This window comes from Gymnoscopelus braueri (genome assembly GCF_963280865.1).
Source record: "Gymnoscopelus braueri genome assembly, chromosome: 6".
Taxonomy (NCBI): Eukaryota; Metazoa; Chordata; class Actinopteri; order Myctophiformes; family Myctophidae; genus Gymnoscopelus; species Gymnoscopelus braueri.
In genome coordinates this window covers 50,711,284-50,726,621 of record NC_137607.1, presented here as the reverse complement: position 1 = coordinate 50,726,621, position 15,338 = coordinate 50,711,284, and the positions used below count along the sequence as shown (strand labels likewise).

The window sequence follows — 15,338 nt, the reverse complement described above, 5'->3', positions numbered from 1 at the left end:
CACTAGCAGTTTGACAAAGATTAATAAACACATATTTTTGCAAGGACTTTATTGTAAATCTTTTTACAGTGCTTATATTTAAAGTAAAACAATGACAGGTCCAGCGGCTCCAGCCAAATATACTTTTAATAAATACACAATTTGGGTATTTTTGGCATAACTTAATGCACAAAAGAAAAAAAATAACACACTTACAAATGCATACCATTGCAATAACTGCTTCATCTGATGGAGCAACTGTCAGTGGTTTATTTACACAGCACCATCTAGTGGTAACCATTGAAATGTTCCAGAACACCAAATACAGTATGTGACAGCAGTTCAAACCGTTTTCATGTTGCCTCGTTCATACATTGCAGGAATGACATTCACATTGAATCCATGACAAACCAAGTGACAAAGGCTTTTTAAAGTTTTGTTTGATGGCTGAAAAGAAGAGCACAAGTGAGTTAAAAGATAACAAAAATGTAGTACTGTACAAGAAAGAATGTAAAAAGGACTGAGACATACTAGAGGGCATTGGCTTTGAGCAGTGTTATGGGAACGAAACATGTTGGGGGGGGGGCAAAAAGGGAGGTGTGGTGTATCGGGGTGGAGCAGGCAGAGAAAGGCAAGGATTTGGTCACAGGCTTTGGCAGCACTGTAGTTTGTTGCCTTTCTGCCCATCAGTGGTGGGAGGGACACTGATGTCCACTACATTGTTGCCTGGAGATTCATCATTTGCAGATCTGTCGGCTATCTGCTTCTGTGATACGATACGGTAGATTTCTGTGGAAGAAAGTGATTCGTTTTTTTCTTGGGTTCAAATGTCATTACCTGATTAATTTATAATACAATGATCTGTACAATACTGTCCCACACCCTTCATACCTGCTAGAATGTTCTTAAATGCTTCCTCTACATTAGTAGAGTCCAAGGCTGATGTTTCAATGAATGATATAGTATTTTTTTCTGAGAAAGAAAAGTCAATTTTAGAGATGATGAGCATGCCTTACATTTTTATGTACGCCACTATGTTGTCCACGATAGTGGTCTGCGGTGGTTTTACCTGAGAAGGCTCGAGCCTCGTCGGTGGGCACTGCCCTGAGGTGGCGCAGGTCACTCTTGTTACCAACCAGCATGATCACAATGTTGTTGTCGGCATGGTCCCTCAACTCTTTCAACCAGCGTGCCACGTTCTCATACGTCAGGTGTTTGGCTATATCATAAACGATGAGAGCACCAACCGCCCCTCGGTAGTACCTGGTTACAAAGGAGTAAGAACAGACATAAGTGCAGGAAGGTACATCCTCTCATTCTAACAGAACAATATGTGCAGGCAGCACCTTACCTTAAAGACAAACACAGAAAGTAAACTTACGCTGAGGTGATGGCTCTGTAGCGCTCCTGTCCAGCTGTGTCCCAGATCTGGGCCTTTATTGTCTTGCCATCTACCTGGATGCTGCGGGTGGCAAACTCCACCCCAATGGTGCTCTTACTCTCCAGATTGAATTCATTCCTCGTGAAACGGGACAGCAAGTTACTCTTCCCCACTCCAGAGTCTCCTATCAGAACAACTAGAGCCAAAACAAGTTTGAGCTTCAATTAAGATCACAGAATTTTTACTGAAATAGTTTCACCCAAAATTTTACTTGAAATGAATATATCCAATAAAGTTTTAAGTCATCCAGTTGTGTTCACGATACACAATACACAATACATGTAAAAGCGTTGTTTTAACAGATGTGAAACTGATGAGTTGTATGGATTGCTTGCTGGTTAATGCTTGTTCATAAAAATCTTATCCAAGTTTGCCCTGCCAGGAGTCATGCAGCAGGAAGCTGCAAACTGGGAAATCTGACTCAACAGTTTCTGAAGCCTCCTTTCCTGTCCCTGAATGGCTTCTCTTCACTTAACGCACACTATCATTTTAAGCAGGTCATCTAGAGTTATCTATGGTTTTGTTTTCTTTCTTTAAAACGAAATATGAAAATATAAAATGACAGTTCAGAAAAGTATAGTCAATAAAAACAAAACAAAAAGCAATGTCATAATGCCAGGAGAAAAACGCAAGGGCAAATTAATGTCCATCCATGTTCTATATAAGTATAGAACCAACATAATAAAAATTGTTTAAAAAAATTAAATCTATTGACATTTATTTTTTAATCTTGTTTTTGAAATGTTAGCTACCAAACAACGCTTGCCTGGTTGCAGGTTAGTTGACTACAGCCATGCAGTTAATAGAAACACGAAAAGGTATATTGTAAACCAGTTGTTCAACCTGTGGGTCGAGACCCCCACAACATTTTTAATAGCTAAAAAACACGTAAGAAAGAAAAAAGACTATTACTGCATCAAAAGTAATCAATAAACTATACTACGGTATTAAAACTGGTCAAACATTGGCCAAATAAATATAAGAGGCAAACGTTGTGAAAATAGCTGATCTATAATATAATAGCTCACAGTAACAAAATGTAATGCCTCTACTCCTACATTCCAAGTGCTTAAATATGATTATTTCGGAGGGTTACGGTCTGAAAAGGTTGAGAACCACACAATAGAGACGATACGTATAGTTGTTGTAATGACCACCAGCAGCTGATAGTGATATCCTGACACTGACAGAGCACTCAATGTTAACAACGCAGGCTAGCTCGGCTAAAAAAGGCTAACTTCGCCTAGTTGAGGTTGTTTTATCAAACGTCATTCTTTTAAATGTGGGGTGATATTCCACTTTACCTTTGAACAAGAAGTCGTACTCGTCGTCTCTGTTTCCCATGGTGGCTTATAACAATGTCGTTTGTTGTCTGTGTCTGTGTGACTGCGGCTACTATGCAAAGGTCCGTTGGGCTGCCTGACACACGTACGCGTACGCACACACGCACACGCACACGCACACACTTGAAATATTTATTTATGTCCACATAAACAGAAGTACAAGAATTGTACAAAGGACATAAACACTGCCAGTGCAGTCAGATAATGGGAAAACAGCCAGTTACAAAGTGCATATAATAAGGCAGAACATTGTTACATACATACATTAATGTTGGCTATACTTGTGCCACACACGCACACGCACACGCACCCGAACCGATACCAAAGGAGGGGGGGGGGCAGTGTTGCCATACGTTGTGAGAGAAATAAGCAGCCACAGCCAGGTCTATGAAAACAAGCTAAAAAAGAAGTCACATGACATGAGGCCACATGAGCACTTTAAACCTTGGAAAATAGCCGATCTACAAGCTCACACCGCGTTGCATGTGAACCTTTAGATCTGCTATTTTTGAAAAAATGGGGGGGGGGGGGGGTGCTGGCACAAAATAGATAGGGGGTGTTTGAAAAATGTTTGAAAACCACTCGTTTAAACAACATTAGGAAGCCCAAATAAGCAACTACACTTTAGAAACAAGCCCGATATATACCAATATTTACAAGCAACCATACAGGAAAGGGAAGCCCAAGGTCGCTTATAATAAGCGGACATGGCAACACTGTAGAGGAGAGGCCGGGTGCTTCCTGGCTCCGCAGAGGGGGAGGAGTCGCAGGGCGCCGTAGCAGTGTGCCAAAAAGAACTGATCTACAGACTCAGAGGCTAACAATGTGACTGAATACGTCGCGAATCGCGATCGTGACACATTGTAAATTGTAGATCGGTTATTTTTGGAAACGCGACACCCTCGTTCTACGGATTATTAATGAATCAATAATCTTATAAAAATCCTTTACTTTCACCAAAGTATTGACTCGGTGCGGTTGAAACGTTTATGAAACGATTATAATTCGTTTCTAAACTAGTACCGTACAATCCAGTACGGACGATGAAAGTACATTATTATTTATTATTGTTGTTGTTAGTAACAACTGTAGTAGTAGTACTGCTGCTACTACTACTACAGTATAGTACTGTAGTAGCACTAGTAGGCCTACTAATAGTAGTAGCAGACAGTAGTAGTTGTAGACGTTGCAGTAGTAGTAGCCTAGTAGCAGCAGAAATGTTATAAATAAGAATTTACTTTTTTTTATCACACAATACTTTGTGGGGTTTGTGTTTCTTCTTTTCAGGAGACTCAATAGTGGAGATTGGAGAAGGCCAGCGTTGCCATATTTTGTGAGAGAAATAAGCAACCAGGTCTAGGAAAACAAGCCCAATAGAAGCAAGCAACTAGGGCATTTATGAGGCTGAGAACTTTAAAGACCACTTTAAACCTATATACATACTGTGCACATTGAAAATAGCCGATATACAAGCGTCACGATGTGAGCTTGTAGATCTGCTTTTTTTAAATCTTGAAATAAAATGTGGAATATTTGGAATATTTTTGTAAACATTCCAACAACACAAATCTGGTATAGTCTAGGACCTGGCTAAGATATGTATACACTTAATTTAGGAGAGATTATCTCAACTGTTCTTGGCTAATATGACCCCAAGGAACAATTTAGGAACTATGAGAAATTCTCTATGCGGGCCCCCTTTTAAAATGACCGCTACTTCAAACATGGCTCTCTCTTCTAAACCGTTGGAGCTACAGATTTTCTGAGGTGCTCAAAATGTTCACAATACTCATGTTTAGTGAAAAATAGAAAAGTGTAAAATGTCAAATTTTATTACAGAACAGCTAAAAAAAACGGCTAAAAATTGTCAACTTATTACAGTCCAGGGCCATAAGAATATTTTCGCGTGAATCAATCTAAAAGCACCAAATCTGTCCCAGATATAACCCAGGGCATGCTCTGATGATGTAGCAAGGGTACCCGAGCTATAGCAACCTTCGGGATCATCATAGTGGCCAAATCCAATGGCCGCCACCTGAAAAAGGTTTTGGCTATGTTTGAACCAGATGAGCTACAAATGCAAACTTGGTGTCTAAATCATGTTTTTTGACCATTAGAAGGGCGTGGTCATTTTCGGGTATTTCGCCCCGGATAGAGAATTTCTCATAGTTCCTAAGTTGTTCCCTGGGGTCATATTAGCCTAAAACAGTTGAGATATTCTCTCCTAAATTCAGTGCATACATATCTTAGCCAGGTCCTCTACTAGTAGGGGGTTCCCTCCCTGGCACAAAACATTTTTAGATGGGGGTTAGGGGAGGGGAGGGAGGAAAATATATTTGAGAACCACCGTTTCGCAAAAATTGTGAAACAAGCCAAAATAAACAACTACACACTAGAAACAAGCCCAAAAAAACGCAACCCGCAATATTTACAAGCAACTTCACAGAAAAATAAGCACAACCTCGCTTATAATAAGCGGACATGGCAACACTGAGAAGCAGAGTAGTGGAGAAGGCGTATTTCTATAGCTACAAAGGCGGTTCCCAGAATCCTCTCTGGCTGCTCTCCTCCAATCACCTTCCAAGCCGAGATAACAAACACTAGCGACATTTTTTTTCTCTCCGCCATTTCGTTAGCTTCTGGGAAACGCCGCGCTGTTCTGTCGTCCTGTGAACGGTATTAATTGTTGTATAGTATACATTATCAGTTTTAAAGTTAAGTTAGGCCCTACGCAAGTTGCTATCAACGGAAACGGGGACAGTGTGAAAGGCAATTTCAAGCTCGCGTTTTAAACAAGAAGAAGCCAACAGAAAGAAACTGCGCAGGAAGATGTCGACTGAAAAGGCCGATGGCGCTCCAGAGAAGACAGGCCCGGCCCTGGTGCAGCCAGCCAAGCAGCAAGGGTAACGACCAGGGTTGCCATGTCCGCTTATCATAAGTGACTTTGGGCTTATTTTTCTATAATTTTGCTTGGATTTTGGGGGCTGTTTCTAAAGTGTAGGTGCTTATGTGGGCTTATTCGGGCTAATTTATATTTAAACTAGTGGTTCTCAAATATTTTCTTCATTAAGTCATGGACCCCCACATTTAATCATTCGTCCCCTAACCCCCATCTGAAAATGTTTGGTGCAAGATTTGTGGTGGTGTTCCACATTTTATTTCAAAAATTATATATATATATATATATTTTATTTTTTTTACAAAATGGACAATGTGTGGCATATAATAGTCGCTTCTCTTTGGGCTTGTTTTCTTAGACCCGGTTGCTTATTTCTCTCTCAAAATCTGGCAACACTGGTAACGACGACACATCCATTCATTCAACCTTTCTTTGTTAGGCTTTTAGCTAGCTTAGCTCATCAGCTAGCTAGCTGCATTGGCTACATTTAAGAAAACAATTAATGCCTTGCACGAACCTTTCGCGCTACAGATGACCCTTTCCCAACATTTCAATTGATATTAGAAATTTTGATTTCTATTTTGAAAATGCGCCATTTTAGTTTGAAAACACGACCTATCGAGGCGTCGGTCGTACTTTGGAATTCATCACGTTAGTCATATATTGGCTACGAGGAGGATTAACTTAAGTACTGTAGCTGTCCCAACATTTAATTTATATAGCCTACATTTTATTACATCTTAATTGCTATAACGTGTTGTTGATACTAATGGGAATAAAGGTTATTTTAATTCCTAGTTCATGTTCGGGCCCGCCTATTTGTTGGACAAAGTAATCCACTCTGCATTTTAATAATACGATATAAATCTATGACTATGGCCCTGGTTTAGGTTGGTGATCCTTGCAAAATTATATTCTTTTTTGTATATTATTTTTATCAGCCTTTTTGATGTGCATTTAGGGTCAATGAACAATTTTTACTCGGTCACAAATAGGCCATGTGGTATGTTTCTGCGACTAAGGGTTAATACATTCTAAACATCTATGTGACCAATGTGAAGAACAGAAAAGATAGAATACTACATTTTTAAATATAACTTTGTCGTCGATATTGACTTAATCCCACTGATTTTTTTTCTCACAGCGAGATGAATGGAAAGCCCAAGCACGAGTCCACGGGGGGGCGGAAGGAAAGGCCCCAGAAGAGAGGGGGTGGCGGGCGCTTTGAACCCTATGGAAACGTGAACAAAAGATACAGGGTGTTTGTCAGCAACATCCCCTACGATGTGAAATGGCAAGCACTCAAAGACCTGATGAAAGAGAAAGGTAACGTCTCAACATAGGAATTTGACTTCTTGTACAGTTGTACAACTATGGTCTTGGTAAAAGATACATCTTCATTGGTCATTGTGAAGGATCACTTTGGCTTGCTTTTTGAAGGGTTTTGGGAAATTTGCTCATGGACTCTCGTTGTACAATGTGGCATGAGTTCTATGGGAATTGGCTGAAGAGAAAAAGAATGGGAGGAGTCCTCAAGTTCGAGAGGCATGTGTCTGGTCATCTTACCATAGTTTTAAGATTTGTAGTGCTGTGAACGTGGATTTTAGACTGTTATTTCCTCTCATAATTACCAAAGCCCATATGGTTCATATGACGTTGAAGTTGTACAAGATATTACACAAATGTACAAATTCAATAGCTTGTGACACTGAATGGTGAAACGAATGAAAGAATAGGCCTACATCCTCATCGATGTGATTTTGCCCTGAGAATTGTAGTCAGGTGCATTATGCCAGCATTTAGCAAAACTCTGATCCCAATCTTGGAGATGTGCCAATTGGAGACTGTTTTGAGACCTTCATGTAACACAATTGAATTTCAGTATGGAGTAGCGTATGTGTCCATCAACTTGGATAAAATGTAGAATTTATGATTATGTGTTGTTTAATCCGACTTCTTTGTTAGAAGTTGCACAGCTAAATGGCTTGGGCAAGCTTCAGATGTATCAAAAGCAATGCATCAAATTGGCATCTGCTTTAATGTGATGAAGCATGTGTTAAGAGGTTACCAATCCATTTTCAGTACTTCGTACTGAATTTATAATAATTCACTGTGGAGTTAAATTGCATTTTCTTTTTTAGGTTTGAACCTTGACGTGGCAAATGTTTTCTCAGCAGATCTCCATGTTGTGCCAAACTGATGTGTGTTCGGGAATTCTTGGGGTACAGGTCTACAAAATGAAGCAGCTTCTTGCGTCCTGTCCTTGTAGCTAGAGGTTTGGCCAGTGATGTCCATTTTCATTGAACAGACACATCATCTAGAGCTAAGGCGTGGCTATGGTCGACTTGGGATAAAAAAATCAGATTCACTATTTCAGAGATGAACAGCTTTTTGTAGATATCATAGTCTGCCCTTTGCTAGTGTAGATGAACTCCTAGATACAGACAATGGGCAAATGTATTGGTGCATTAGCCTGTGGTTTCCAATGGCAATATTTGACAAAAAGAGGGTTGCTATGAGTTGAAGCATTGAATGAGCTTTGCTATCTTGAAATTGCCAACAGGTTAATTATACTTGCATAGGAGATGGTTTTTGATGGCAATATCCAAATAGGAGGGCTGATGGCTACTTAAGAGTTGTTGTCCTCAATCTATTGCCAGAAGATGGATGGTTTTTGATGGCAATATCCAAATGGGAGGGCTAATGGCTACTTAAGAGTTGTTGTCCTCAAACTATTGCTTATGGTGTTTCTGGATTCCAACAGGGACAGGCTAAGAAGTCTTCATTTTGTTCTATAAGATGCAAGCTTGCATTTTGTAGACCTGTATCAGATTGTGCTGCCGCTGAGGTGCTGGGGGAAGGCTCAGGACTGTCAGTCCGAGCTCACTGTCACCGGCCAGCCCCACTTGTGTTTCTGCTCTAAATCCCCATTGTTCTCTCGGCTTCTCTCCCTTGGTGTGTGTCGTCTCTGGGATCTGATTTGTAGTGGGTGAGGTAACGTACGTGGAACACTTAATGGACGCAGAAGGCAAATCAAGGGTAAGTGCAAAAAATGCATAATAAAAACACTATGAATTAAGCTAGACAAACCTTTGTCTGCTTGGGTTTCTTTATTTACTTTCATTGTTGGGGGGAGTGTGTCAGATGGTGACACTGAGGAGTGTTCGGTGTCGTCCTTGGCACTGACTGATGGGTCGGTGCTTAATTATACAGGTTTTCAGGTTTCCTAGTAGCCAGTCCTGTGGGATTGCTGTAGCTGATAATGTCCCTGTGGTTGCTGGATTTGTTCATTAGGAACGTATAGTATAAATGTGGTCCAGTCCGCAAGCGGTTGAAACATGGCTGTTAGATTGTTGTTAAATGTAATGCCTTCCTTTTAGAATTGGTTTAATGGGCTAGATCTTTCCAATATCTTTGTTGTAGGGAATCCCCTTTTTGTTTGTGGATTTTCTGACTTTTGAGGTTGGAAAATACTTTTAGTGGTTCAAGAATCACCACGCTCTCTGGAATTTGTAAGTGTCTGGTGATGAGGATTGTGAGATCTGAAAATGTGTATATTATTGAAGGCTAAAATTCAAGGCCTTACAAATGAGTGTTTGATTGTGCATGATGCTCAATTATTCAAAAATACTCAACTGCCAATTGTAGTGTTCCATCTCTCAATGTCTAGCTTTTACTAATTTTCTTTTCTCTTCACATCTTCTTTGGGCTATTACCTTGTCTTCAATCAAAAAAGGGATGCGCGTAAGTACCTTTTCATCACTATCTGAAACCCTGTACATTAGACAAGTCTGGACATAGTCTGTACAAACTAGGAATGCATGTTTGTTTACAGTCACATTTTAATATTACATTAGAGTACTGTAGTAGTTTCTGGAATCTGTACAGAGTCATGTAGTAGGTTTCAACCAGAAGGTGTATTTATTCACCATAGAAAATGCAAACGGTACAAGAACACCACCTGTAGCTCTTCACCCTCAACAGACCTCAGTCAATTGGCAAGTGACAGCCTTTTATGCTAATGAGCCAGCTTGGACTACCATTCAAATGTGACGATTGGAATCTTAATGGTTACTGTTCAAGTTGAGCTATTCTGTCCAGTATAATTGGTCTGGACCAAGTCAGAATGGCAGAGGGGCGGGGCTGGGGGTTGTGATGTGTTATAGAGTTGCTTATGGTGGTTGTTGTAGTAGTGAGGAAAGTATTTTGTAGAACAGCGATACTTTTAATATACTTGTGGGGTTAAGGGTATTTAAGTATTTATGGTGTTTATTTATTGTACGATCTGTTTATGTTATGCTAGATTTAGAATGCACCCCTTTGAATGGTATAGTCCAGGCTGGCCCATTAGCTCAGCTGAGCATAAAGTCTGCCTCTTGCCAGTTGAGTTGTCTGTTGAGAGTGAAGAGCTACAGGTGGTCTTGTCCTGTTTGTATTTCTATGGTGAATAAATACACCTTCTGATTGCAACTTACTACATGGCTCTGTACTGATTCCAGCTGCTTATACGGTCCTCCTCACAGTACACAAAAACATTGAACAGAGAATCTGAAACTCTGGTAGTTCATTACAACATACCTGTTAACTCTGGACTTTTCTATCCTTTACAGTGTTGTTGAGTTTAGGACTGAGGAGCTGATGAAGAAAGCTGTGGAGAAGGTCAACAAACACAACTGCAATGGACGTCCTTTGAAAGTTAAAGAGGTAGACTAAGCCATGGGTCATAATGAGCTGTGAAACTACCGTGGAATGTGAATTTGGACTACTGTTAAAAACTGTGTGTGAGAGTGAGAGTGAGAATTCCACTAAATTCCTTTCCCATGTGCCACAGGACCCTGATGGTATCATTGCTCAGAGGGAAGTGCACAAGGCCCAGGGAGGAGGAGGTGGCGGACCCGCTGGAGGCCATGGCGGCATGGGGGGCATGGGTGGAGGCATGGGTGGCGGCATGGGGGGTGGCATGGGAGGTATGGAACGTATGGGGGGCATGAACATGGATCGGATGGGTGGTGGCATGAACATGGACCGCATGGGCGGTGGCGGCGGCATGAACATGGACCGCATGGGCCCGGGCCCTGGCCCTGGTGGCCCAACGGTCAATATCCCTCCCAGCCTGATGAACAACCCCAACATTCCCAACGAGATCATCCATGGCCTGCAGGCTGGCAAGATCGGCAGCACAGTCTTCGTGGCTAATGTGAGAGGCCCTATATTTTAAAATGTGGAATATTATTTAATATAAAATATATTATTTTATATATCTACGATATATGTTCCAGCTTTAAGCCTGGCTTGTAATGTGGTGAACATCTAACTAACCAGACCTATCTGGCCTATTGTTTATAGCTGGACTACAAAGTGGGCTGGAAGAAACTGAAGGAGGTGTTCAGCATGGCAGGCATGGTGGTGAGGACAGACATCCTGGAGGACAAGGATGGGAAGAGCAGAGGCATGGGTACAGTCACCTTCGACATGCCCATCGAAGCGGTCCAGGCTGTCTGTATCCTTTTTTGAAAATGTAATATAGTGGTGGTCATGTTACGTGACTCAGACAGATTCAAGCTAGGTCACCTCATTGGTCAGTTGCAGAATTTGTTGATTTTAACTTGACCCATTAAAACCGGGAACGCATCTGTTTAACCACTTTAACCATTATTTTATACTTTGTCTATTCAAAAATAGCCAAAGTATAAGATAATGGTTAAAGTGGTTAAAAACTTAAATGAGAGATGCTTTCCCCTGTCTTAATGGGTTAAGCATTGTGCTTAGTCAAATACTATTCAGCAGCAGTTCTATATGACAATTCAGTGATTCGTTTTTGTGTACAATAACAGTAGGCGCTACACACCGATGCACAACAGCCCTTCCTGATTTGCTCGGTAGTGGTCCACTGCTCTTTTACTCCAAGTTCACTAGAAAATTGTTCGCATCACAGATTTGCTTGAGTCTGACAAGAGCCTTCGCGGTTTTGATTGAAGAAGAAAACATTCTTTTGACATTGATAGCATGCAGGCACTTCTATTTATCCACAGAATGTTCTCACCCTTTTTACCTTGTTTGCATCACTGTGGTTTATAGTGGGACCTTTTTGAAATGTCTCTTGTGCGTTTCCTTAACTTCTTGTTCTTAGCCATGTTCAATGGTCAGTTGCTGTTCAACAGGGTCATGCATGTTAAACTGGTAAGTTGCTTAAGCCTATACTATACGTACCTTTTTTAAGTTTATTTTCTCTTTTATGTTTAAAACAAATGACTACTTTGTTTTGTCATTTTCAGGATGAGAAGTCCATGCCCAAGGCAGACTTTGGACCACCTGAGAGACCAGCTGCTCTTCCCCGTAAGTAAAAAAAAGAAAAAAGAAAAAAAAAACTACTTCATCAGGATCAAAATCCTAGAGATTCATTGCCATGACTGACGAAGCTGAAATGTGTTATTCTACTCCCTAATGTTCTCTCTTCCAGGTGGCCTGAGTGGTATTGGTCTGGGCCTGGGGCCTGGAGGCCAGCCCATTGACGCTACACAACTCAACAGAGGAGCAGGGGGTGGTGGTGGTGGAGGCGCAGCAGGCATGGGCAACATGGGCCCTGGAGGTAATAGCATGGCATGTTTTTAAATGATAAAACCTTGTTATGCTATGGCAATGGCTAATCAGCTGGCTGTTTTGACTTGTAGGAATGGATGGAGGCTTTGGAAACATGGGAGGTCGCATGGGAGGTGTGTGGTTTTATGTATTATCCATAGGTCTCATTAAACATTGTAAACATCTTTAAGCACCAGTTAAAAGCCTCCACTTGTCTTTAAAGGCAAATGGATAGCTTTTAATGAGCATTTTATCTATGATACTTTCTGTTTTATTTCATGAACAATTTCGTTTTTAACTCCGCCGATCATTTTGTTTGTGCATTTTCTTTCTTTTTTGCTGTATTTTATAGCACTTTGAGTTGCATTCTTATGCATGAAGTGTTGCATAAATAATAAAGCTTAATAGTGGTAGTAGTTTCTGTTTGCTTTTGTTAATACTTAGTCCGTACACTCTTCAGGCATGGACAATTTTGGCGGGATGAACAACATGGACAACCGTTTCGGACCCTCTGGAATGGGCCGAGCAAATGGTAAGAAGAAGGCACATAACGTATTCTACAGCGAGCGTGGAACATTTTCACGTTTTGCTGATCTCTTCTAATGGTTTAATCTCTTGCATTGTCAGAGATGGACCGTGGAATTGGTGGTGCTTTTGACAGGGAGTTTGGTCGAAATGAAATGGGCATGTCTCGCAATAATTTTGGAGAGTCCTTTGAAAGAGGAATGGGTTAGTACTTCCAGGATTTTGATAATTAAAACAAATTCCCCTGCCGTGTCTCATAAGGTCTGGTGTTTATTGTGACTTGGTCCCATTATGTGACATATTTGCTTGTCTCGCTAAAATCTTGTAGGAAACTCCATGGGTGTGGACCGCATGAATTCTGGAATGGACCGCCTGGGAGCTGGCATGGACCGCATAGCAGGCATGGATAGGATGGACCGCGTGTCCGAGCTGGACAGGCTGGGTTCTGGCTTTGACCGAATGGGCTCGGGGATGGACCGGCTGGGGCCCAGTATGGACAGGCTTGGTTCTGGCCTGGACCGTATGGGCTCCAGCATGGACCGCCTCGGCCCAACTGGGTTTGACCGCCTAGGCCCGTCCAGTTTGGAGCGCATGAGTGGCGGCCTCGACTTCAGCTCCCCCGCGGCCATGGACCGCATGGGCAACAGTGGCCTCGACAGGATGGGCAACAACTTCGACCGCATGGGCTCTGCTGGCGGCCTCGACCGATTCCCAACTGGAGGACTCGACCGGATGGGTTCTAACATGGACCGGATGGGAGGCGGCGGCGGTGTTGGTGGTCAGTTCGATCGTCCCGCTGATTTAGACCGTGGAGGCTTTGGGGGCAATTCCTTCGGAGGAGCTGCAGCTGGAGGCCCTGGAGCTGGCAACCCTAGGAAGGGCTGCCAGATCTTTGTCAGAAATGTGAGTGTCTCATACGAGATATCGATCATTTCAATTTTTTTATTGGGTTTTACAATAACTTAACAGATGGGATTCAAATTGACCTGAATGTTCGTTGTTTTTCAGCTGCCCTTTGACTTCACCTGGAAGATGCTGAAGGATACCTTCAACACATGTGGTAAGACTTTTTTTTTATTGTTAATTTAACAATAGAATAACATTTATTTGTATGTATTTTCTATCAAACTAAAATACCTTTCACCACACATTATCTCATATCTACCTACTACAGGAATGGTCCAGTATGCCGACATCAAGATGGAGAACGGGAAGTCCAAGGGCTGTGGTGTGGTCCGCTTTGATTGCCCTGAGACCGCTGAGCGTGCCTGCCGGAGTATGAACGGCTATAGGCTGAATGGGAGAGAGATTGACGTTAGGATTGATAGGAATGCATAAGCTATCTTGTCTGTACAACAGTTGACGTGTCGTCATGGCTTTGATATCCTAGCGCCCTGTCTGTTGAATGACCTTTATAATTATTTTGTTACTTTATTAGGCATTTGTAACAGTGCAGTTGTGTTATTTTAGATATTGTTCAATGTTTAATTTTTTTAGTCAAAGTTTTAGTTGACTTTATTTCTTTTACATCATGCTTCACCTGTCATTGGGTTTGACCTGTAAGGTGTTTTTGATAAATAAATTTTGAAAATCTAGAAATTCTTGGTTTCTGTTGTCATTTCAAGAATGAAGAGGGGTTTATTTGTCATACAGGTACAAGCAGCAAAATGTTCAATCTATAATAATTTATCTTGGAACTGGCTGACCGATATAAACTTCAAACTTGGTGTGTGTATCACTATCCCACTCCAGAGGACCTGAGGGTGTGTTGCCCTTACCGATTGAGAAGTTGGATCAGTAGTTGTCCAAAACTAAAAATCTACAGATCAGTGTCCCATTTATACCCATATGAAGATCCCTGATGCCCCCAAGAACTATGATACCGAGTACTGCACTAATTGATCTGGCAGTGGCAGGCTGTGGCGCAATCTGGGAACCCTTACGGTGATAAAAAAAGAGAGAATTTTCTGTGTTTATTCCTACTAACAACACTACATGTTCAAGGCACTGGTGCTCAGGTGCTGACAGATTCTGATGTTGGCAGAATCTGTCTTGAGCGATTAGCTGTGCCATAACTGGATAGGGGCATGCATCTTAACCTGACGCTTCCAGATCCAAAGAAGCTTTCGTCACATTTGTTTCTCTTGAGAAACTAGTTACTCAATACCGCCCCCATCTGGCAGTCAGGTTACATGCATCTGCCTAGTGTGAATAAATTGTTTCTCGTGCAGAAGGTTTTACCTGATGTGGTGCCTTATATTTTACCACTTAATAAAATATTGGACAGTCATTTTTATCTTTATTTGTATTTCTGTACATTAATTACGGCTGGACTTGGAAGCTAGGGAATATGAATGGCCGATTGGGGGCGCCCTTTTTACGCAACGTTAGAATTTTCATACTAAGCTCGGAGTTGCCATGTCCGTGTATTATAAGCAACTTTGGGCTTGTTTTTCTGTATAGTTGCTTGTGAATATTGGTAATTGCGGGTTGCAGTTTTTTGGGCTTGTTTCTTAAGTATAGTTGCTTATTACGGGTTCCTTCATAAATGTTTAAGCCAGTGTTTCTCAAA

At 41.5% G+C, this 15,338-nt stretch overlaps 2 protein-coding genes across 4 annotated transcripts; one reads left to right on the top strand and one right to left on the bottom strand.

The window, feature by feature from the left end:
• Positions 1-108: 108 nt before the first annotated feature.
• LOC308087718 (ras-related protein Rab-11B-like) lies at positions 109-2,879 on the bottom strand. Its single transcript, XM_080431809.1, has 5 exons — positions 2,725-2,879; positions 1,361-1,556; positions 1,049-1,242; positions 871-951; positions 109-768 (listed from the first exon to the last, which is right to left on the bottom strand). Exons 1-5 carry the CDS (start codon positions 2,762-2,764, stop codon positions 623-625), a joined length of 657 nt encoding a protein of 218 aa, XP_080287935.1. The 5' UTR covers positions 2,765-2,879; the 3' UTR covers positions 109-622.
• Positions 2,880-5,371: 2,492 nt separating this feature from the next.
• On the top strand, positions 5,372-14,365 carry hnrnpm (heterogeneous nuclear ribonucleoprotein M). 3 transcript variants are annotated; one of them, XM_080431037.1, is made up of 16 exons: positions 5,372-5,666; positions 6,807-6,988; positions 8,649-8,701; positions 9,399-9,406; positions 10,273-10,366; positions 10,494-10,859; positions 11,009-11,162; positions 11,793-11,842; positions 11,938-11,998; positions 12,123-12,251; positions 12,334-12,375; positions 12,702-12,773; positions 12,869-12,970; positions 13,095-13,669; positions 13,775-13,826; positions 13,941-14,365. In XM_080431037.1, exons 1-16 carry the CDS (start codon positions 5,593-5,595, stop codon positions 14,102-14,104), a joined length of 2,178 nt encoding a protein of 725 aa, XP_080287163.1. In that variant the 5' UTR covers positions 5,372-5,592; the 3' UTR covers positions 14,105-14,365. The 3 variants fall into 3 exon arrangements, with proteins under 3 accessions (XP_080287163.1, XP_080287161.1, XP_080287162.1); XM_080431035.1 differs by lacking the exons at positions 5,372-5,666; positions 6,807-6,988 and having other exon boundaries at positions 7,004-9,406; positions 12,123-12,266; positions 12,346-12,375; XM_080431036.1 differs by lacking the exons at positions 5,372-5,666; positions 6,807-6,988; positions 12,334-12,375 and having other exon boundaries at positions 7,005-9,406.
• Positions 14,366-15,338: the final 973 nt, after the last annotated feature.